General features: G+C 33.1%; 1 protein-coding gene across 3 annotated transcripts in view; it reads left to right on the top strand.

The window, feature by feature from the left end:
- The window catches only part of LOC118200798 (four and a half LIM domains protein 2-like), a 332,872-nt gene that overhangs the window by 177,384 nt on the left and 129,291 nt on the right, over positions 1-26,197 (top strand). For all 3 annotated transcript variants that reach the window (XM_085809013.1, XM_085809011.1, XM_085809012.1), the window contains one exon: positions 8,580-8,795. In XM_085809013.1, coding sequence (XP_085665139.1) covers positions 8,580-8,795 — 216 coding nt within the window. The remainder of the gene's footprint in view (positions 1-8,579; positions 8,796-26,197) is intronic.

Raw genomic sequence — 26,197 nt, 5'->3', positions numbered from 1 at the left:
TTTGCTGTACGACTTCTTGAAACTGATCACATTCCCATGAACCTCATTTTAGATGCCATTTTGGAAAGTTAACTTTAAACATATGTCAGTTTTGGATATTCTTGCTGTCATGAGCATTAATTTACGATTATAAATTGGTACTTTCATTATTGCATGATGTAAATTGCTACCTTATACATACCAATATTTGTCTTGTCAAACTGAAAGTTTTGACTACAACTATTGGTTTCTGAATTAATTTTTCTAAGCCCCATGTTCCGTCTCTGTAGATATTATAAACAAGTTCAGTCGATCACGAATTTGAAGACACACATTATCTGCGGGTCTTCGACTCGTCTGTCATATTTATAGGTAATATCGCATGAAGAACATAAAAAAAAAAAAAAAAAAAAAAAAAAAAAAAAAAAAGATAAAATGTTAAACTCTCTGCCTTGCATGTTTTAAATGGCGATTTTCTTTCATGAATTTAATATATATCATTTAATTGCAATAATGTGATAGGAAATAGATTTACTAGTTTTTGCCCCTAAACCGTAAAAGTTTTAATGGATACAGTAAAATAAATTATTCAGCTTATAAAACATATTTAATCGAGGATACATTTAACGTACATATGAATTACGTTTATAAATATGAACTTTACGTAATGCTAATAAACAAGTGTAAAAATACTTGGTGGTTATAATTAAAATTCCACTTTGAAATGGTCATAAACTGAAAACTATTGGACTAAATGTAATCAAACTACTATCGTGTAAAGGAGGTCATGAGAATTAATTTTCCAGGAAAAAACAAAAGTTCATAAATCCACCATTAGAGGGGAAATGGCGCTGTATGCAATATTATTAAACGAAATAAGACATGAAGATGTCGATTTAAAACGCGTTTAATCGTTTCTGAAACGTGTTACAAAGCATGTTCAATGTGGCGTCCATCATTTTCCGAAAGCAAATTAAATCGTATTACCGCATTCTCAACAGCAGCTTTTAGCAAATCAGGAGGAATGTTACGGATATGTCGGTGTATCGCATCTTTCAATTCGGCCAAATTTTTTAGATTATCACTATAAATAGTGCTTTTGAGATGATTCCATAGCCAAACGTCTCGGTAGTTGAGGTCTGGTGACCAGGGTGATCAAAAAGTAGGGAGGTGTCAGCCTATAATCCGTTCATTTATCAAATGTTGCCTAAATAACTGTGTGAAACATGTACCAATGCGAAGTGGGACCCCGTCCTGCATAAAAATTTGTGGTGTCTAAAATGCCAGTAGCTGCATTTCAGGTATCACGAAACGTCTTAACATTGACGCTAAGCGTGCTGTAGTCACGGTGCATGTAACAGGTCGAACTGTCGACTGCTCTTAAAAAAAAAAAAAAAAAAGTTCAACTACGAAACTAGCTCTCATACCTCACGAAACGGTGACTTTAGGAGAATGCAATGGAACTGGTTAGATAACATAAGCGATTTGTAAGAAAACGATTTCCGGAATGCGCACACATTTGCAAGGGATTTGCGATCTCATATTTCCTAATCTCTAATTTGTGGTTTTTCACGGACGGATTTCTCCGTTACACAGATGGCGCACTCGATTTGTATCGCCTTTAACGCCTTTAAATGGTAGTTTTGTTTAGGTCAATGTTTTTTAAGGGATCATGTTAAACTCGTGTAACAAAAATGTTAAGTTAGATTTCGATCCTTATTTTGTTTAACAATATTGCATACAGCGTCATTTCCTCCCTGGTGGTGAGTTTTTGGACTTTGTTTTCGCGGAAAATAAATTTCCATGACCTCCTTTATACGATTACCAAGTTTGATAACATTTGGTACAATAGTTTTCCTTTTATGACTATTTCAAGGAGTAACTTTAATTATAACCACCTTGTAAATTGGATAGAAAGTATTAATTGTGTAGTTATAGTGATGCGTTTTGTTGTGCTCAATGTTTATGCTACTTTACATGCATTATCATTAACGCAACTCAAAATTCGCATTAGTTAAATAGAAATAGAAGTTGCTTATTTCTTAAATTTCTTTTATTTTTTAAAAATATCCTAGCTACCATAAGTTTAAACAAGATACACACATTTTCATCTTTCATGTATATATTGTGAAGTTTTATTTATAAAACTTTGGAATTTAGCTATCCAAATGCATCTTACACACAGTCTGGCGTCCAATTGACTACACAATATCGGAGGCGCCCCTGTGTCCCATTCGTTCATTCATGTACTACTACAGATTCTGAAGGAAGCCTTTATTCTTCAGGAAGCACTCAGCTCTTATATCAGTCAATTATGTAGGAAATGATAATAAAAAAATTCTCACTAACATTTGAGGTCATCTCGCTGCAGATGTTTAGCCTTGATTCAGGCAATTGCTGCGTGAATTGTTGAGAATTACACGGGAGTCATTCCTAAAGAAGCACATCTTCACACTGCATTCAATTCCTTGTGCTTCTTTCAGCTGCCTTTGTGTATATTCGATAACAAGACAGAAGTTATTTGTTTTCAGAATGTGGCAAATATGATATTCAAGCGTTTTTAAGCGCATAATTTAGATTCAATGAATATTTAAAATACTCGTTTATGCTTCCAAATAAACAACACTGACCAATTTTGAATTCAGTTCTAGTAATTTTCCTGCAGTTAACTTGGATAAAACCATAATGACCGTATGTTTTGGTAAGTCGTTAATTCATTGTAACTAAAATGAGATTCTTGGTGGTATATTAAATAAATGAGGCTCAAAATGAAACATTTATTGCTTTTCATGAAGAAAAATGTATTTATGGATGTCACAGCGGTTTTGGTTTTACTTCTGTTGCTGAATAAAGAAATATTTTTGAGGCACCCTTGAACGTGAAAGCTAATATATGTGTTTGATATTTGATCTCTATAGTTATTATGCATTGAGTCCATAATATTTTATAATAATATAGATCAATTATTTTGCATTTATTTTACTTTGAGAACCATGAATATGGCACTAATAAAACGAAGTATACTTGTTTAAGTCTAACACCTGCGTACGCTTTCTGTATGGTGTATTTAAAAGAATAAAAAATCTGAAAAAAATTTTATTTAAATGCAAGAATGATAATTAAAAGGGAAAAAAATGGGAAGTAAACTGCTCGAGGATGAGGATCTGCACATCTCGCGTATTGAAGTCATATTCTTAGTAAGATTGTTAGATTTTACTTTGAGTTAAATTAACCAATTAATTTTTATGGTATTAGTTAAATATTTGTTTACTTGTAAGCTGCAGAATGTTTAGTGTGTTGTTATTTCAAATGAGTGTAATAGATAAGATATTTGGGGCCTATTAAAGTTTCCAATTGTATACTGACTTGCGTGGTTTTTAGCACATCTGTGGTAAGTTTTATCACGACAGTAGCTTGCCCATAATAAATGAAGCCCAGCTAGCGAAAACAGCAGAATTCAGGTATAGAAATGGTATATCATATCCATTTTAATTTCTGAATATATATAGAAAAGTACTGAATTAACCGGGCATTCAGTTTTACGTGTAGTAAAGCTTTATATTCTAAGCTTTCAATTGTTGGTAAAAGTATAAATAATAGTTTAGTTGCAAATTTAAGTTAATTGTTTTAAAACCATAAAATCAATCCAGGAATTCCAATTAAGCAATAAATAAAGCAGAAAAGTATACTTCAATTTTTGTACCATTACCTCAGATAGTTAGATGATTGCGAGATTAAAACAAGGCCGATTAAATGAAAATGATAGTTTAAGTGGTAAGCTCTTTTCCTCGCTCGCTTTTTAAATCTGTTAAATTTTGAAATGATGTCTGAGCACATGAATCGGAAAATGAGAAATCTTTTTTCTCATTTAAAGTTACAAGCAAAGCACATTGTATAAATTTTTTTAACATTCCAGAAGTAGATTTTTCTCTACGTATACCTTCAAGAGATTCTTTTAGTATAAACCATAACTGAGCTATACACAGCTTAATTTTTTATTTAGTTTTCTAGATAAATGCGGAAGAATTTTTAATGTTCCCTTATTTTCTTTAATTAAAGTTTTCTGTTTAAATAAAATAATTGAATTGCTAATCTATTGCTTTTATTTTTTACTTAAAAAATCCGTTTCACATTAAACGTCTCATTTTTGGTTACTGTATTTTCTTGTGCATATAGGCCTCACAATTTCACCCTAAATTTTTTACTCAATGCCCTAAATTTTTACTGCGGCATATGCTCGAGGTAGTGAATAATTTTAAAGCAGTTTACTGTCATTAATTATCTTCTCATACCTGAAGGTTATAAAAACTGTAACTAATGCCTTCATTTGAAAATGAAAGCTATTGTTTTTGTGTTTTACTTAAAACTTCAATGTCATTACCTACATCACTTGAGTTTTCATTCACTAATGATGCGAGATGCATTGCGATGTCTCCTGACCTTGCTTATGCTTTGGAAATAGATGTGGCTTTTAAATTTTTCGACAACATTTCTTCTGGTGTTAGTTCCATGAAGCCACGGTTCCTCATATACCACACCATACATCACATACCAAACTCAATTATCATTTTCTTGCGTATAGCGCGCCAGCTCACTCTCACTCAACTTACGTGTGAATAAACGCTTAACAATAAAAATAAATTCATGTACAAGTTTATTTTCTATCTCGAGTAATAAATACCGAACATTCAAATGATGTAATTCATAGGACTAGTGTTTAGTTTATTTCACAAAAACTTTGAAAAATCTTCGGAAATTTTTTCCATTGAGAAAGCCCGGTAAATTCAAATTCATTATAAGAATTATGTTTTTCGCATATTCGCTTGCCCATATTACATTTTCACAATGCAGTTATGTAATTTCACATTTTTCAATATCGCATTTTTAAAAATCTTCCTCCCTCCTTAATTTTCTTGTGCAGTGCCTCGCTGGCATTCTGACTGAAAAAAAAAAAAAAATATTTCGCTTTTACGGCGTTCATACTTTTGAACTGTAATTTAATTTATAAGATCATTCTTAGAATTAAGAATTATCCGTACTAAGGGTGTTAATTTTTTCCCTTTAATTTTAATTTATCAGTTTTATGTAACTTTATCTGTTTGGGGACTCAGCAGACTAATCAAAGCCTCTAAATGACAGAAATGCTAAAGCTTGACAAAATTGTATATAATGTAACAATCGATTTAAAATTTTATTGCATTTTTATCAGATTACAGGCTTGCTGCCTGGACGGTATAGTCGTTTGGAGAAACTGACTGCGATGCCAAAGTGCCTGGGTTTGAATCCCAGAGAAGGCATGGATATAAAATTGTCTGTCCCTTCAGTAGGATGGTAGCGATTACCGCCTATTCACAATAAAATCACATATAATTTTCACAATAAAATGGGCACAACTTCTGGCCAGTAAAATGCCCGCCATTGTAAAAAAAAAAAACGTTTTACAGACATTTCCATTTACTTATTTAACTGAAGATCTTTTCTTGATCACTTGTATGTGAACAGCTCTAAACTAGTTCTAATTCTATAATCATAGCTTAATTTTTAAAATTAGAAATGTTAGAGCTCTATGGAAAGCCGGCGAAGAAAAGTAAATGAATAAAATAATAACAATGAATAAATAAAATTAAGTAAAATATAAAGGAATAAAAGTGTTGGTGAATTTAGTTAAATTCATAATAACAAGTAAATCGTCAATTAAAATATAAAAATTAAATAAAAATGAGAAATTTAATATTACATTTTAGAAAGATATAAAAATTAAGTGAAATAATTAAACAAACAAAAACTGAGTAAATTAATAGACAAAAACATGACACCAAAGATAAAAGGAAGGCAATTAATTCGACCAGTAATCTTCGCATTCAGATCATATTTCATTTTTCTTTTGGCTTCTAACCCTTTCGAAGTCATTATGACTAGATAAGTACAGCACAAAAAAATTTCTGTTCGTGATAATATAGCATTTTGATTTTGAGGATTTTCTACCTCAGCTGTTCAAATTTTCACATTTGTTTTCCTGTGGGAAATTGAGTATCTAGTGCCAGTATCAATTTTAATAAATGCTAAATAAAATTTTATAACAGAATTTTCTGTTAATATTGCGATTTAACTGCAAAAAAAGTCCCGCGTTTGTCTTATTTGGAGCTGCCTTGTGCTCTGTTTGGAACTACGATTTCATTAAAAGGTTGAGATGCTTTCGGAACTGGAATCTGGCTGAATTAAAGCCCTGGTTACAACGAGGTTTTTCATGTCTTAAACTAGATGCCGATAACGCAATAAAATTACTGAATCCGTCCTTAGTTTACGCATTTATTCTATTTATATACACTATTTCCCGCTAACGCAAAGAGGTAACAGGAGTCTTTCGGGAACATCTAGATTTTTCTTCGGCTGAAAATCATGCCACTCTTCCCACCAGCAATCCAGTGGTAAAATTACTAATCGAAAGTTGTGTACTCCAGCCCAAATCCCGAAGAACATGCCTATATAGGAAGTTTTGGGTTTTCCCCATGTGTATGGTGAGTATGAACCAGCTTGTCTCGTAATATACTTCACGAAGGCTTCCCACCCTTTACGTAGATAACCCTCATGTTGACAAAATCTAAATAATGTTTCACACTTTTCGGTCGATGAGCACTGAAATCATCAGTTATCGAAGTCTTAAATTTTAGTCATCACTCAATAGATTCGATGCTCTCACAAAGCAGTTTATCTGTTGTGTTTAAAATACAGTTTCAATGTTTTTTTTCATTATTTAAAGACAGATTAGCCAATTTTCCACATCTCTTAAAATTCAACCTGTATGCCATACTATAATTCTTTATTATTCAGATGTATTAAGGTAATGTTTTTCAAAGAATAGTTAGTTCGATTTACTGATTATAATAAATGAAGGTTTTTTTTAATACACCACACCTTTACTGGTATTCTTGTTCTATAAAGGAATAACTTTAAATTTCTAATTATTGATCAAATTCTTATCCATACAACTCAATATATAGGTCGTAGAGTCATCAAATTATGTCAATACAGGAAACATGGAAATTGCATAATTCTCTAGCCGGAATTTGAACACTGGACCACCCGATTGCTAGCCGGGCCTGTTATCAGATTACACCACGAGCGCAAGCGGAATGGAGGGAGGAAATACCTTATATACTCCTTCTTTTAAAGGAATACTCGCTACCCAATCGCCAAATCCTAAAGATGACGAATTATCGTCCACCAATTTTTAGTTCGGACGCCACTTGTAGAATCCTTTAAATTTTTCCACCATATCCCATACATTTTCTATGGGGCTAAGATCTGGGGCTATGCGGTGGTCATTGATGGTGTTGTAAGTCAGACTGATGTTCAGAGAACCAATTTTGAACACATCTGACACGATGTATAGTTGCATTATCGGCCATGAAATATCATGGTACCATAAGGCTAAAAATCCAACATTGCAAGGTGCACTTGATCTGCCAGTATATCTAGGTAATCTCATAGCTGTTTATTTACCGTCGAGAAACACCAGGGCACCACATCCATGCCAGCAGAACGTGACCCATGTCATGATACTCCCACCAGACACTTGCACAATGCGAGAAAGGCAAGATGGCTTCATGGGTTTCTCATCAAATTCGGCGTCTTCCATCAGTGCAAAATAAGGTGTAGCGTGATTCATCCGCCTTAATTTCCCGTTTCCAATCCTCATATCAAGCGTCTTCTTTCCCGACACCACTGCAAACGAATTCTTACATGTCGAGCAGAAATGAGTGTTTTTCTCACAGGCACCCTACTATGCATTCCTGCAATTCGCTGCGCATGGTTCGAGCTGAAATCTGTTAGGAAGAACCTTGGTTGACGATCTGTGTCAGTTGAAGCACAGTAGAATCCCTCTTGTGCTGTTCAATTCGTCGGAGACGACTCTGATCACTCACTTGGAAAACTGCTCGAACCGCAGTTGCGTCTTCTACGTAAGGACTGTGGGTTCTGATTCCAGCTTTTGAAAACTTTTGATATGGCTGCTTTTCAGAACTCAGTGAGATTTGCTGTCTTAGCAATCGAGGCTCCGGCTAAACGACACCAACAATAAACTCTTTTTCAAATGGTGAAAGATATGCCGTTTTTCCCATTCATCGTAAAAAGCAGTCTTACACCTTACTTATAAGATATGTCATTTTTCCCAGTTTACTTCATTCATCGTGAAAAGCAGTCTTACACCTTACTTATACTAGCATTCTAACCACATGTACCCTACGTCATTAAAAAAAAAAAAAACTGCGTACTTCGTTCCAAGCACGCATTCAACTGAAAATCTCAAAGGTTTCTAATTCATTGGCCAGTGTGTGTACAAGTAGGTTTAAAATAAAACTTTTATATACAAGAAACCAAAAATTTTGAATAAACAGGAAATGAAACAAGAAATTTTGATAGTTAAATTTTAATTTGGAGTATCACAAGTAAATATGTGCTGACTAAATCGATTGATGTAATCACTGGTAACAGAATTATTCCTTTTTGCTTATCCTGTATACCATGGCTTGACATATTGCGGTATTGTGTTATTTATGAATGGTAGGATTGTTTTAAATATTACGAAATTTCTCCTTTAGGATTGCAAAAGATGCTCTGGAGAATTATCCATGGGAGAACTTTGCGTAGTAGCCCCGAAGCTGGGTGAAGATGTGGCCTTTCATCCTTCCTGCTTTTATTGCACGGTGTGTGAAGAACTACTGGTTGATCTTACTTACTGTGTCCGTGACGATACATTGTATTGCGAACGACATTATGCCGAGCAAATCAAGCCACGATGTGCTGCATGTGATGAGGTAGGTTTGTTGTTTTCATTACTGTTAAAAATATCCTAAAAAAGCCTTTATTTGTTTTTATGGTATAAATCATTACTTAACCAAAAAAGCTTCCTTGCTAGATTTACAGTTTTCAAAAAGGCAATTCTCTAAACGCCTATTTGCAGTTTTGTTTTTGAATGCATTAAAAATTCAAATTAGAAATTGTTTTAAATCCATTCGGGGAAATGTTATCGAAAAAGGAAATATCGAATAGTTTTGTGTTTGGATTTATTTTCACCTAGATTAAATTTCTGAATGATACAGTAGCGACCGTTGGCTTGCACGCTGTTATACGTAGGGCCAGGAAAATCTAGAAATTAATATATACAGTATTCATCTGTATCGCGGGTAATACGGTCCATGACTTGAAGGGAACAATAGCGAATGCTACACAAAATAATATTTTCATATAACACACATGAATATGGTTGAGTTTAAATCGTAAATTATACACTATAAAACATTGCAAACCACAAGAAAAATAATAATTAAGTACAGCAGATTCCCGATTAACCGAGGTAGTATCGGGGACAAAGTCCAAGATTAACCCAAAATCACGTTAATCTAAGCTCACTTAAAAACATAATACAGAAAAAGTAAAAAACCGATTTGTAATTATCAGAAAACACTGTTAGCGATTTAGCTATACTTTAAACAGTTTAATTTGAGAATAAGTTCATTTTTTGTGTAATTAAATCAGCATTCAAAACAAGATAACCCACAAATAATCATGTTTTTGTTTATATTGTATTTTGATAGGAGTTAATGGGAAACAGACGGTTAATGGCTGTTTATTTTTACGATTTAGCATTTTTTTAAGCGAATGATTTAATAATGTTTATCTATTCTGGATTATGTACCGTTGTGGATGAAAACAGTTCCTAAATAGTAATATATCACCATCTAACTATGACTGCTGTTGTGTCACTTATTTTTGACTTCTCTTTTTGTATTTCCCACAGAAATCTTGCTTTATTCTGATGGTTTGTGCTAGTAGTAGATCTTATATCATTTCACAATAAACAAACATAACCTTATTTTAGACAAGGTCAGGTTACTACAGGACTTAAAATAGATTCTATTTAATCCTGAGTTTAATCTATAATCTGGTTTATCCTCTTCTAGTTAAGCGGGAGCTGACTGTATACTGCGCTACACAATATACTGTACTAAATACTATTCTATGTATAGTACAAGTACATTACACATTATACTAAATACTATACAGTGTATGCTACATTGCAAGGTATATTATACGTTAAAGTAATGCAAAATATACTATTATCCTTTTCTCCCGTAGATATGAAAGTAAGGGACTGATATTTTAGCCTAAAGGGCAAAGACAAATGAGTGATGAAAAAATACTTTTACATTACTCTATAGTAGGCTTTCCTGTCAGTGCATAACATGTTCCAAGACCTACCGCGGTTGCACTAAAAGATGGGGCCGAATATGTCACACAGCATACGTCACAAACAGAATACTATACATAGCCTTTCGATATTCGTACGGTATATATGCAGACTAAGATATTGCAATCATTGCATAAAGTAATTCTGCATTCTGGAAATTCTCGTGAACATATGAAAGCAATGGATTAACCTAATCTTGAATTTATACTTTAGAGTATCAAGTATATGTACTCTATATTTCTAAAAGAGACCAATGTAATAACTATTTTACTTTCTCTCACAGTTTTGTGAAATAGCACGTATATTGTGAAATACCACGTTTATTTGTACCCATGGATGGTACGGCCACGAAGAGACAATACGAAATGCATTTGGGTCATATTCATCATGTTACGATTCGTTTTTGATTGGCGCATGTTGGAAAGCTTATAAAATGTTTATTTCTTTAATTTTCAAAATCATACTTCGTCCGTCATAAATATTCTATAACTAAATGGATACTGAACCAGTGGATATGGGGCATGACTGTATATACATGCAAAATGTGTCTAGGAGGAAAAGAAAAAAATATATGTAAAAACTTCCATGCTTTTTATTTGCCAGCTTGAAGATGGAAACAAACTTGAAATTTTATTTGTTTTTAAAGAGGGAGTGACAAAGAACATCCTAACGTTTTTCCTTCTGATGTACTTGTATTGGCCTAATGCAAGCAGTTCCAAAACAGTTCACTTAGCAAAACTCTTTAAAACACATTAGTAAATTATACCATATGCATTTTCCAAACGTTTGTAGTTACTCTAGTTACCCTTACGTTACAATTATAAATTATATTTGTAAATAAATATCTAATTAATAGTAATAAAAAGTAATGACTGATTCCGGAAGCAGAAGAGCTTCTGTCTTTAATATTTATTTCTTTTAAGAAGTGAATTTCACAGCGTAAATCGTGCAGTTCGTTAGTATTGTACGACGGATATGCAGAAAATTAAAAAGCAGATCGATATGCAATAGACTAAAAAAAACACAGATAAACTGTGCATTGTATGAGTAAATGTTAAAAATCTGCGGGCACTTGTTGTATGAAACAACTCTGTCAGAAAAAGGAATAAAACGTAAATGAATAATAAAACATTTTTCCTATTCTTGAGTATGGTGGGAAATACCCAGCTATCTGCCGAGTCTACATGCCATAGACATGCGTAAGTATATACATACATGCGTATATACATACATGCGTAAGTATAAAAGAATACACTGTACTATTCCCTTACAGAAAGAATTACACTAGATGAGGAAAGGCTGCCCTTACAATCCATTCCCTAGACATCGTAAGATGAGATAAAGGTCATAAGTTAGCTGTCTGTCAAAGTATTGGAGAAAGATGACCTATATTGTTCAGTGCAAAGGGAGCACTTACGGTGTCAGAATGGGGTCACTACTATGCAAGGCGAAAAGAGTTAACTTAAATGATGACTGCCGCGGCATTTACCTGTAATCGATTTTTATGCGCAATTGGGTCAGTAGTAAGGTGCTATTATTTTAACTGTCGGCTACTTTTTTATTGTCCAAGAAGCTGCATTTTGATTTCCTAACTTAACAGCTTTTGTATACATGATGGGTAAAGAAGAGTAAAATAAATCTAAGTGCATATATAGGAGTTTAGAATGCTGGAAACAATGACTTCTTGATCTGAATGTTTGGGAGATGCTTTAAGTAAAAGTGTATGACCTGATGAAAAAAATTCAGTTCCACTTTTCAAATATTGTACGAAACTTTCTTTTGCTCTTATGGGCCCACCAGCGGCCGAGGGGTAAAGTCGCTGAACACTGGTAGTTCGGTCCAAGGTTCGAATCCCGCGAACGGGCTGGCTGCATGAGTGTTTTCGTGGTTTTCCTCATGTGTAACGTGTATACGAGCCAGTTTCCCTTAGAAAGTCCTCCACGAAGGCATCCCTCCTCTTAGGCAGATAGCCCTCGAGGCTTCGCCGTAATTAAATAACCTAACCATCTATTGCTCTTATATTCTGTTTCTTCATACTTAAACTGGGCTAAATTTATATTTTGAAAATATTGTGGAAAACATTTCAAGAAAATATTAGAGACATTAATTTATAGAATCATTAGGACATTTTGAAACGGGAGACGTGAAATATGTGCAATGCCCTCTCCGGGACTCGAACCTGGACTTCTTGAACACACGCCGAGTGTGCTACCGTTGCATCACGAAGCCATGCTGGAAGGAGGGTGAAGCAGAAGACGCGAAAAATGCGCATTACTGTCACTGGGACCGGACACCGGACCTTCCACTTCTTACATGAATATGCTTTCCAGTTACGCTACGAAGGTACGTGGTATTGAGAGAAAATGCCTTCTTTTACCCAGGATTCCTCAATTTATCATAAGGCATCTGTGTCCGGGACCAACTACATAGAAATCTTAATAGCTTCTGCTGTATCTTTTAGTTAAGCTTTAGTTAAGTTTCATTTCTTATTACTTTCTTTTCTTTTTTTTTTTTCGTTTTCTTTTCTGTTTTTTTTTGGGGGGGGACCGAGTTACAACTTCTGTTGCTTTTTAAATTATTTTTGCTTTGATAAGAATTATTTACGTGCTTGAATGCGATGAAAATTCTCATTGACACACACACTCACAAGCAAGGATGGGCAGAATTAAAATATAATACAGTAAACGTTAATATAAAAATGGTAAAGAAAACATTTTGAGCTTTTCCTTAGGGGATGAAATCTGTCGGCATGGCCCTACATAAAACTGTTTAAAAAATATCAGTCACGTATTCCTTTCCGAAAGTGAAAGTACCACCCCCCTCTCTCGAACAAAGCTCAGATCGCATAAATTTACGAGTGTTAGAAAAAACTCACTCAGGATGTTGGGTTTTTAATTTTTGAATTTAATAGTTAAAATACTTTGAGAACCGCTGCTCTAAGCTATTACTACAATTGGCCGTATTTCAGGCCCTTGATAGCTTCGCCAGGTTAATTGATATTTAGGGACCAACTACATAGAAATCTTGATAGCTTCGACTGTATCTTTTAGTTAAACTTTAGTTAAGTTTCATTTCTTATTACTTTGAGTTCAAGCCCGAGTGGGGGCTTTGCTGTACGGTCTGTGAAATTCTTTTTTTGAGAAATAAAGAGTAATTAACCCTTTCTGAGTTTTACGTATCTGCTTCTGAACTAAAGCTAATAGACGCTTACCTGTTCAAGAGGTTCCTACACACTAAGCTGTCAGCTAAAATGTTGGAACCCCACAGGCTTCAGGAAAATATGAATGAAGATTCGCTGAATGACGATAGCTTATAGTATTTATAAAAGAGCACTGGCCTTTCATTAAAGGTATCATTAAATATCACACAACACGTAGGCATTGCGCAACAGAGATATATCTTCCATCATACATACATCATGTATTACACAACAGAGATATTTTCCATTTTATGAGTCCTGTTTCTGTCTGCAACATCCTTATATTTTCACCCCTGTCTAGTGGTGCTGTAGCAATAGATTAAAGGACACAATAGATTAAAGTAGCAATAGATTAAAGCATTTTTTATAACGGTCTGGTAATTGGCGTTGTAATATGGAATTTCTTTGGATTCCAGTTCTGCTTGCGCCTTGTACTGCATTCTTAGTATTTTAAACAACCGTAATTGTATTTTTGAAATATTACAATATGCAGCATTTTGTACCGCCCCCTAATCCTCTAGACCTGCCTGGAACTAACCCAGCAGACAGTGGATAATGGCTTGTGGCGTATAATGTCCAACAATTTCTGGATGACTAATATGCTTCACTTCTTCCATGGCCCATGCATTCACTGTATTTATCACTTGTTGAGCATGCGTGATCTACAGTCGCAAAATGCCAGGCATACTGGGACGTTCACTTGATGGAAGAATTTATTCATTTATCGAGTTGCATAATTATGCGTTTTTTTGGAAGACGAAACCACGACCATTACACCACGAAAACTACGACCACTACACCACGGCTTTTAATTTCCCCCTTCATTTTAAAAGGTGTACTGTATCCCCATTTTATATAGCCTTATCTTACTGCTTTTAAAAAATTCACGCTTCTGCAATCCAGCGTAAACAACATGAAATCTCCAAACAAATCGATATAAACCATTACTCCTAAACCTTTTGTCTTAAACGACAGACAAAAAAAAAAAAAAAAAAATACATCTGAAGTACCGCACGTCCTCAAACAGTGCTTCCACTTTTATCTTTAGGATGATTTTTTCCGCATGGAAATATGCCTTCGATTGAGTTTTAATCTAATATTTTTCTGAAGCGCATATTTTTGACATTAACTTGAGTGTCAGTTCGATTAGAATGACACATTTGCAAAATGTCGTAACTGAGAAACAGTAAAACTCTAACTGTCTTTACCATTCTTATAAATGAATTACTTGAATACTAAAATCAAATATCATGTAAATCAAGTCTTTTCGCTTGCGACCTTATAGCGTTCCACTTCTTAATTAAGTTAGCTTTGTCCCTACTGAGACTGTCAGATTTATTCCTCGTTTATGGAAATTAAAAATGAGATAGAGAAAGTTTAAGAATTTTTTTTTTTTAATTTCTAATTTAACTTAGCAATTCATGGCTTGTACGTACAAATAAATCGCCGCAGCTTGTGTGACTTCAAGGTTACATAAAACTGTGATTTAAAATTCCTGGATGTTTACAGTGCAGAAGCCTCACAAGCGTTGGATCAATTCTAATTAAATGTACGAGTGATTCGGCTAGCAAAACGGCTAAAGCCGAATAAAGTAAGTCTCGGAGCTGGTCAAGGAATACTACAACGGTCAGCGTCTAGGCCAAAGCTCTCTATCTGATTTTTCAAGAACTCATATATACGTATCTAATTTACATCCTGGTGAGAACTAACGAAAAGTAGAAAGGCTAATACATTTCAAAATCATAAGATAGCGATTAATTAAATTAAAAAGTTTAAAAACCTATTTTGACTGATTGAAATTTTTGACGACTCTTTTTTTTTCTGTCGGTCTGATTTAAATAACGATAAAATTTATTTAAATTTGAATATTGTGCTTTATGAGAATTTTTAAATAAAGGAAACAATACAATTTAAATAGGCATTAAAACATGTTAAAAATTCATTAAAAGTGCAACACTGCTGTATTTTATTATTTACAAATAAATTACAAAGTTCATATTTATTTTTTATGCAAAAGCTAGAGTTACCGAATTATTGATAAAAAATAAGTTTTCAGATATGTGTTCCTTATTAATTTTTTTTAATCATCCAGAAGGACGAGCACCCTATTTTGAGAACCTCTGCTCTGGCTATAGGGAATTTCGTTTATACATTTATAAGCATACTTACATTTAAATTCTTAAAACTAGCTTTTATACATCTCCAAGTGTATCTGAGGTTATCCTGCAATAAATTTCCTGCCAATAGGCAGGGTGCTTGGCGTTTTTCTTCATTTCCGTCATGAGTAACACGAGTACAAGACTGCTCTTCCTTAGAAAGACCTCCACAAAGCCATCAGTTCTAGGGCAGATATCACTCGCATACTTTATTATAAACTATTTACAAAAACCTATTTGAAGTGATGTTTCTGGATGTGTGGATGTAGCGGTTGATTCTAAGGCATGTATCACTCGCATACTTTGTCGTAAACTATTTACAAACCGGGCCTTCTGAAGTGATATAATTAGGTGCAGATGTTTTTGGATGTGTGGATATTTTAAACCATAAAGTGTCTCTCTTTGGAAGAAAATTAGTGAAGTATATGGTATAGGAATTGATTTTTACTAGCTTTGTAAAGCGTACGATTTGCTTAATTTTAATATTTCCAGGGTGTAATTACCACCTGTGCCTCCAGAACTCAGCCCTTGTTTCCAGATTTTAAGAGGTATAAAATAAGCCTAATATTTCTCACAATCATGTTTCTTTTCTCCTTTCGTGATAATAAGGAAAATGGCCATTGTTGGGAGCGAAAGATCTTCGTCCGTAGATCCATAGATTGTCACTGGGCACGGAATATGTTTGCAAGTTTTGCTCAGTTAGTAAATTGTTCTCCCTATTTCACTTAATTCTACCCTACTTTATTTATCTCAGATGAATGTATCCATATTGTTACGTTTTGAACTTTGCAGGTATAAATTTTCCCTTTAGTTTAAGTCACATTTACATAACACGACATATCATGCAACGACTGAATTCATTAGCAAGACTTATGAAATTACCTTGCATAGGTTGACTATATTATTATTATTTTTTATTCTTTACATAAATTTGGTGTAATTTATAATTTTTCACGAAATTGTACTTTTTCATGGGACTTTTTTAACATGTAGTTCAACATAAACTTATACTTTAATGCATAAGTAAATATTTTTAAATAATTTATTCATTAAATATGTTACTTTCGTGTAGAACCCGGCACTGATTTTTGTGTTTATAAATAAAGAAATTTTTGACGGTTATATGATTTAAAAATTACACACTTCTCAAAGAAAAAGAACAAAATATTTCGGAGAGGAGATAAGGATGAATTAGCTCTCTTCAAACCATCTTATATTGAGTGGAAATCTTCAGACTTCAGGAATATATGGCACTTTAAAGATTCTAAAAGCACTCAGATATTCTCAGTTTATTTTTATTTCAGATTTTAGTCTTGATAATCTCCCAAATCCCATTAGCTTCGCATTAATTGATTAATAACTCTTATTTTGAAAGTTTTGTGCTGCTCAAATTACGATAAAAGCTTGAATGTGAGCATTCGGTAGGCAATTAACGCGCAAACATCATCGAATGTCCTACTAGGACTAGCCTTGAACAGGTTGTCATGGGAACGACATGGCGCTGAAATTTTACGAGTTGGTGATTCTTAGACAGAAGCTGTCAGCCGGCCACTCACCAGCTTAAAGTTTCTGAGGTAAGCTGTCGTTCAGTGTCTTACATTTGTTTTTATCGTAAAACTGTTGTTTGTAAATTCTTCTCCGGATATTTTTAGAACAAAATAAGAAATTCTTATTGTTCTTCTCAATTATGCATTAATATTATGCGGTTGAAGTTAATTTTAGATAATAATAATATAAATTGCTAAGATTTCTGAAAATGATATTTTTTATACAGCTGTTGATGTTATCTTTACTTTTGTTTCCTTCAACTTGAATTAATTTAAACTCGCATATAAAGTTTTTGCTGTTATCACAATATAATGATGTTGAACATGTTTGATTTGTTGTTTTTTAGAAATAAATGTTTATGTATAATCTTATCAGAAATAAGCTGATAATGATAAAAAATCAAACATAAAAACTTAAAGAGTATGATTAATATTTTATATAATATAGTTAAAACATGAATGAATAAATTACACAAGCCTGCGAAACTTTGCGAAAATTATTTTTATACTTTGATTTGAAACTATATTTATTTGGGGGCTATCGAATCAAGAAATAAGTGAAAAATGTTTTCGTCACTTACGGTTTTGTTTTGTGTCACTTCTTTTTTGACTGGTGAGTTTGACTGACGTTTCATTTATATACCCTGTCGAGCTGAGGAAAATTAATAATAAATAAATAAAATTAAACTAAAAATAAATATGAAATAATAAATAACTAAAATAAAACAACCTTAGGAGAAAATCGTATATATACTCAAACAGGATGTACTTTATAAGACTGAAAAATACTTTTACATTTATACTGATAATGGGGCAGCCATCGAATGGGTTGAATTTGCATCTCGGCAATTAAACCCCATTATCAGAATTATTTATAAACTTGAGTGAAAAATACTACAGCTGTTTGCAGAAGCCGTTTAATTGCAGCTGAACAAACAATGCTCTTATTAACTGAACAGCTTAAAGATTTAAATTTTTGTAGCATACTTTCAACTATGGTCAATAGCTAGAGTACTTGCTGTTAATCAAACAACTTAGTTGCTGACATCATTGGGACAATCCAAACTTCTTCTTTATGGTGACTCATGCAGAGTTTTCATCTAACATTAATGTTCGGATGTCTAGACCGACTAAAACCCTCTTTCATTTTGGCCACAGATAGAACTGTTAACTTTTCACTGAGATAGTTAAGGCAGTTATTTGATATAAAGAGAGAACTGCCAACAGGAGTAAGTCTGAAGGCAAAACAGAAAATTCATTTTCATTTGCGATGAATAAAATTCTGTTTGATCCTTGAACCTATAGTACTACAACTTATGGCATTACGCCGCTTTCTGTTGCTAATTTTTATTCATTTACTTAGCATTAGCTCTCTCTGAGTGCTCTCTTGTAAAAATGGTCTGCATTTTTGGTAAAGATGACCAAACTCCGTAAAGATCTTAATAATTGCATTGTTCCTTCCTCATTCCGAAGAAATTTCTTCACTAATTTTGCCCTTCGAGAAAACTGTTTCTATATGAATATAGAGAGTATTTCAAATAAAAGCAGACCTAAACCAAGCTGAAAATCTTTCTAATTTGGCTACTGTTAAAGACACACTATTTTTGTAGTTGTGTTGTGCCATAAAGCTGTATGTTAGACTTATGTCCAAGGAGTGTTCTACTAATATTTGATTTAGATCTACTTTTATTTAGGACTGTGTGTGCAGGCCGCCAATATAATTAAAGTTTTGTTCATATTTCATGAAAATCGATCTTTTAGAGTTTTTCGTAATGCAATTTTTTCGATTGTTCTTTAATTTATAGAAACAGCTGCAATTTATAAAATAAAAAATTTCACGATTTTTTTTTTTTTTTTTTTGCAGATTTTAGCTTTTCCCTCCCCCTCTAGAATTCTATGCATGATAGCAGGAGCGTATCCTGAATTTCCATTAAGGGCATGCTGCTGAACGCCAAATATTTCACAACTTGTAATGAAGATTGTAATTACATGCATTTGAAGGTTGAATATGATATTTGCATATTAATATGTTGTCCAGCATTGCATAATATGAAACATAATTAAATGCATATAATAAAAGCTTTAAATTCCTCAGATTTTAAATTTTTATTATATGCTATTATTTAATAAATGCATACAATAAAAAATAAAAATTTTAAATTCCTCAGATCCTCCTTAGGTCGGAAATGGAAATTTTTCAGGTAATGTTTGCAGACAAATTTGCATCATAATTGAATTTTGCTTCATTTATGCAGATCGTACTGTAATATATTTCTAAGTGTAATCTGCAATGACAAATTTTTATATTAATCAGTGATAAAATTTGATCAATGGTACAGTTAATGATGATATTAGCAAAATCAGTTACTCAGTCTTATTAATTTCACTAATCATCACGAATACTATAAGGTATTTCTCCCGCCTTCCTAGCATGCCTTCGTGGTGTAGTGTTCAGCACACCGAACCGGTATTTCAGAGGTCCGTGGTTCGATTCCCGGCGAAGGCGTTGCTAATTTTTCATCTCTCTTGCTTCCAAAAAATCCTAATGTCTCTATAGTGGCGCTCGAACTAAAAGGGTTGTGGATGATGACTTTCCACATCCGGGATTTGGCGATTGGGTAACCTAAAATTCCAGTCGCCCTTTAAAAAAGGCAGTATATAAGATATATCTCCTGCTTTCCTAGCATGCCTTCGTGGTGTAGTGGTTCTGCACGCTGGGCCAGTATTACAGAGGTCCGCGGTTCGATTCCCGACGAAGGCGTTTGCTGATTTTTCATTTCTTCGGCTTTTCCAATTAACCTAATGTCTCTACAATAGTTTTATTTTTAGAGAACAATCAAAATCTAACTAGCGGTTGAATTAATCATTTTAAAAGCCCGTCTTTTTCAATTTCAGTCATGCTTAATTTTTTTTTTTTTTTTTTTTTTTTTTTTTTAAAATCTGCTTCACTTAATAATTGAGGTTTAACACATTATCACAGTGGTCTCAAACTCAACTTGCACGTGGGCTAAATACACAATCTGAAATTAGGAGACGGGCCACAATTAAAAAAAAATAGGAACAAAGAAGAAAAAAATGCTTGTTAACAAAACAAAATTTGTTAACTAAATTAAAAAAAAAAATTTTGGCACCATATTTTTCAAAACGAACCTATTAAAAAAAAAACGAAACCCGAAAGTTGACAAGAAATTTCTGTTTGTCACAGTTTGTAATTCAAACTCATTGACAGTAAAATATTAAAATTTTCAAATTGACATTCATTCAAATAATTGTAATATATTGAAAATACTACTAAATAGCTAAATTTTAACTAGATTTATTAATTTTCATCTACGAAAAAATAAAACTGTTCAAATGTGTGTTCCGAAAAAAGGCGATAATTTTTATTGTAAAAATTCGTAGCTGAGAAAATTTATCTTTCGACAAGTATTAATAAAAGTAATTTGGATCTTCAAATCTTGTATATCGCAGTGTCAATTAATGAACTCCATTTATAGATTTTCCGGAGCGTTACGTCCATTTCTGGTGCTAAAAATAATAAAAAATTAAACTCCAAACCATTAAAATCTTTTTCTTCAAATTCTTGTCATAGCAATGCTAATTAAGAGGAAATTTATTCGCGGGCCGCATAAAATTGCTTCGGTAGCCGCATACGGCCCGCAGGCCGCCAGTTTGAGACTGATGCATTGCTTTAAACTCAGTGTAAAACGTCGAAGCAGGATACTCGCCTTTGCGTAATAATAATGCCCAAAACACAATAATTGTAGAAAATTCAGTACTAGACAACGAACACTCATTTCCTCCATCTAAATGCGAGAGAAGAACTCCATGCATTTAGGGAAAATTTCAATACACTTTCATGTTGCGGGAGGAAATCTTTGTAAGCATGCAGAGGCAAGATTAGAGAAGACAAGACAGTTCATATTGTTCTAAATTTCTAACTCTAAACGAAATCGATCATTCAATGTCAGCTATGTATTTAAAATAATGAACAAGGATTTTATTATTCAACTGAGTTAAAAAATAAAAGAAAAAAAAATGAAAGGTTTCAGATTTTAAATTGCGTCCAAAGGGGCGTTTTTTTTTTAACGTTTTGTGTGTTACCTATATTTATTAAATATCATGTTCCTCGCACTTAAACCATAAAATTCAGTACAACAGCAATATCGCAAAATAATTTTTAAATGAGCATATCTTTAGAATTCACGATACACAGTTCCACGCGCTGGAGATAAAAAGTCCCCCCCCCCGTAGAATTTTGCCATTGCGCGCTTTTAAATCGTTGAGTTGTTAAAGTTGAGATTCGTTAAAGTTTTACAAAATATGAAATCGATAATAAAACAAATTCCAAATTTGGGATTCCAGATGCCTATATTCGGTGGAAACGTACATTACTCGAAATTTGATGGCTCTAGATACCGTTGTTTTATCACAATGCGAGAAACATACATAAATTTGTGCACATTCTTCACATTTGTGCACATTTATAATTTCTTTAAATATAATACAGGGCGATAATATTTGGTACTATTTCATTATTTAATTTGAAAAGGGAATCGGACATTTATAGTGAACCAACGCAAAATGCCAAAACGAAAATAATAGCCGTTCAGGGCAAATTGCCCCTTTTGGCTAATGATTCTTTGTTTTGCTATTTCAAATGTATAGGCATGCCCTAAGACGACGCCCCTGCATAATAGTCATATATGTGCTTTTTTTCTATAGCATAACGATCTTTTTAATTATTAATTATTTTGATTAATTTTCTTAATTTTGTTTTTCGAGTGTGAGTTTATTAATGCAGAGAAGAACTCGGAAACAAGAGATCCTTGTAATTCAGTTGTGAGGTCTCTTAGAGTTGTCAGTTGACGGGACATTTATGATCGCTACACCAAGAAAACACACCGAACTTTATTCTTGATACTTTGCTTCCCCACTCCCTCCCAAGGCAACTGAAGGAATGAGTTGATCTCTAGTTCCCCACTCTGAGATTGATAAAAGTTATTGTTCACCGTGCTTACTTTGAAGGCCAGATGTGGACGAAATAGCCATTTAGATGTAGGATATCTTGAAAAAAATTCATTATATCCTTTCCAAAAGTCGAACACTGCATTTTCGGCATACCAGACAGATATACCGGCCGTTGAACCACAAAAGCAAGGAGAAACTTTTTTTAACTACTTACAAGAATGTCGCTAAAACTACAATTAGAACTCTTTTAAATTTTAAATATCGTAACAGTAATTTTTCTAAGAATTTTAAGAGAGCACAGGGAGATGACTGATTTCTCAGTATTTTAATTATTTGGCCAAGCATTACGTTTTCAATTTGAATTTTATCCCAACATTAAAATTTTGATTTATTTATGGGACAATGCGACTATTAACTTTTCACACAACCTTGAAAACGACGAAATGCTAGAATTTACGAACAAAACAATTATTAAATTTTTGATAAAAGTATGAAAGATAAGGTTTTATGGAATGATTACAGCGGCTGTGCTCTTTGGCTGGGGAGCAGGGAAATGATCTTTGTGTGGCAGATGTTTGTTTGAATATTTATATCAAACTGTATTTATGATCTGCCTGAAAATTCCAACGCCCTCTTGGCCAAAAATCATTTCATTCACGCAACACTCCCCTTTTCTTCTTTAAAAATGAAATCATTGCACTTTCTTAATCATTCATGTTCCTAAAACTAGGGCAAATCGGTCAGCTGTTCTTCGCGCCTAAGTCTTTTTTTTTTTTTTTTTTTTTTTGTCACACTGCCAACTCTTAAAAGCAACTTAAATGTAAACACTGCCCAGAATTTATTGTACGTTCTGAGTCTCATTACTTAAAAACATTCTTAATTTAGCTATTTAAATACAATTTTTGCAGCGGGAAAAATAATAAAAACGATGATTATTTTTTCTTTGCGCACATTAATATACTAGTATAAATTTGGATCGAGAATGAAGAATAAATTTATCTAATATTTATATTACGAGGAAATTAAAAATTTTTGTTTATTAAAAGTTAGTTAAAAAATGGATAAGAATGTAAATTTTAACACAGTTAGGTTTTAGTCTAAGCACTGTCTTAACCATCTTAGACTACCGCATAAATTATTCACACGTCTTTACTTACGAGCTGTAATAAATCAAATTAAAAAAAGTTTATTGTACTTAATGCAATTAAAATGTTAACCTCTGCCTTTTGCGAGCTGGGCAGACAACAATTCAAATTATTTATAAGTCAATGTTTAAATTAAAAATCTTACAGCCTGATTTCGCTACCTTGCAGTTACAACGTAATTTCAATCAAAGACAAATTTACCAGCTCGTTGTATAGCGCTAAAGGCAGGCAGCAACAGAAGAGTTTCAGCATGGCAGGCTGAGATTGGCAACTCTCTTTCCTGATCTTAGATTTTTGTTCCTTATTTAAACTCACTTAATTTTCTATTTTGGTAAAGTACGCGAAGCAGTAGAAGTGCTGTACCGGTTCAACATCAGAAATTAATGGGTTAATTAACATAAACTTTACAGGATGCAAATTAAACTTAAAGTGATTTTAATCAAGTTTAATATCTAAAGATTAATTTGTTTTTGAAGAACAATGGAATAACTTAAAAAAATTTATATCATAAACTCAAACATCTGTACGTTTTTTTAACTATTATATGTTAAAACAATATTAAGAAAAATTCTGAACTGACGTTTTTGTAGAAGAATTTAAGTTCTTTAACAGGAATATTTTATTTCAACAAGTGTGGAAAAAAGAAAGCAATTAGAAACGAGTATTTTTAGAAATATAAGACCTATAAGTACACTTTCAACACTGAAAGCATTTTTAACTTGCATTCTTTACTTATAATTTTATGTGAATTCAGTTTAGCGCGTGTTATATTTTTATACAGTAAATTTCTCGAGTTTTTTTGTCTTTACATTTTATGCAGATAATCAGTTAGCATACAGAACACTTTTCGCTTAATAGTGTATATAAACACACTTAAACAGTTAAAGAAATGAAATTCAAAACCGAATTCGGAAATAATTACAAACATGAGAGATACATTCATTATAGCTAATCCAGTTAATGTATATAGAGCAGCGGTTCTCAGCTTTTTGACTAAAGTGTACCATCTGAACAAAAATTGAAAATCTTTAGCACCACCACTACAAAGTACTACTACCACCACTACTCTTGAACAAAGCTCAGATCACATAAATTTACAAATGTTAGAGAAAAAACTCAGTCAGGATGTTGGGGTTTTAATTTTGGAATGTAATAGTTAAAAATACTTTGTGTCTTTGCGTACCACCAGTGGTACGCGTACCACCAGTTGAGAAACTCTGAGTATTCGGAAAGAGAGCTAGGTTTAATATTAATCAGTTGTAAAAATGTGGTAATTTATTAAATTTTAGTTTTCATAAATGAAATAACTTACATTCTATTTTACCAGGTAAAATTTGAAAATTCGAGAGGTTTTCGAAAGATCTTTCATGTAGTCATTATTTTAGGAAATGTTCTTTAAACTTTCTTTCCTGTAATTTGTATGCTCTATATTGCAGTGAATTACTATATCATTTAAGTGAATTGCTAGAGCTGTATTTAAAGATCTAGACTGAACTCGAATTCATTGATATAGAGTCAATGTTTAGAATGTTCTTATTTAAGTCTCTCTAATTATGATTCACGCTCTTAGTGTAGGAATGCCAGAATTATAGCTAACCCATTTAGTGTATAGAGAGTAGTTAAAATTTCAATTTAGTAGTAGTTAAAATTTAGAAGAAGCACTGGCAGCAGAATATAAGTGCGGCAAAAATTCTAGACTTTAGGGAAGCACCAGCAACTGAATTTATGATCCGCAGAGACTGCACCGTGCGACACGTCGTATCTGATAATCTGATTGCGGATAGAGAACCATTTTCTTTCTTTAATTCGATGGTTTCTCACTTGTGACATGCATACTCCGGAGGTACTAGCCAAGACACTTAATTATAAATATACATATGTATATATGTGCATATATATATATATATATATGTCAACAGTGTGAAACAAGTATTGTAAAGTTTCTGTGCACCTCTCCCGCACCCGAAAAAAACAGAGGATGTTTGTTACACTTAAAAACGTGGGAGTAATTTAACGTGTGTTATTACTTTTTTAGAACTTTGCTGTAGGTAGTTTTTGAAATCTGTAAATTAGGTATATTAATTTGAATAGAGCTGTAGAAAACTGCCCGTTAGTTGTGAAATCCCGATGGCTAGCATCGTGTACTACATGCTATTTAAACTTTATAAAATCTGCTGAAGGAGATCTTATCATGTTTTGTGGAAATTTCTTTTATTATCAAACTGAATCACTTTTTGTGATTTTTCAAGCGTTAATAATTTTCTCTGTTTGACAATGGTATCAAAATCAATATTCAGAAACCACTTTGTTTCTAGTCACGAAAATGTTTGAATGTGATTCTTAACCAGACAAATCTACCATTTAAGGTCTTTTTCGCTCTGCTAACCTTATTGAACAGTTGTCTCACCAGTGGAATTGGGATATCTTTGAATGGATATGTTCGATAAAAGTACTTTTCACAGTAATAAAAAAATTAAAAATTTATTGGGCGAACCTTGTAGTCTACAAATGGCAAAATCTTGGAAAGTAAGTCCGTTTTTCTTGAATTTGGTTTGTTTGTTTGTTCGATTTCTGCGATTAAAAGCAGTCCTAGAGGCCTTGTCGGATTTCTGAAGTGGGAGGAGAGGATTTGACCTGAGCTTTTAGGTACCCCTCATCTTAAATGTAGGGTATGTTTACAATTTTTAAAAGTAATTAGAGGGCTCCTTGGAATGTGGAGCCCACTGGTGATTGCGACTTGTGCAATCATTCAAACCCGTCAGTGACTAGATGATATTTTAAATACCATTTTTTTCCCTTGGATAGTTATGAATTTTGTAGAGTTTCAATAAATCATTTGTAAAGTTTTGTAACAGTAGTACCGGTAAAACAATAGACAGTGTTTTTTTTATGAATTATGTTGTGTAATCAGAGTTAGTGAGTAAACACCTAATTCAGACAATTAGAAAACA

Source organism: Stegodyphus dumicola, chromosome X2 (assembly GCF_044657685.1).
Source record: "Stegodyphus dumicola isolate Sdum_Otavi_A_Nest chromosome X2, ASM4465768v1".
Taxonomy (NCBI): Eukaryota; Metazoa; Arthropoda; class Arachnida; order Araneae; family Eresidae; genus Stegodyphus; species Stegodyphus dumicola.
The sequence above is the reverse complement of the archived record's forward strand: the minus strand, read 5'-3'. Positions and strand labels throughout refer to the sequence as shown.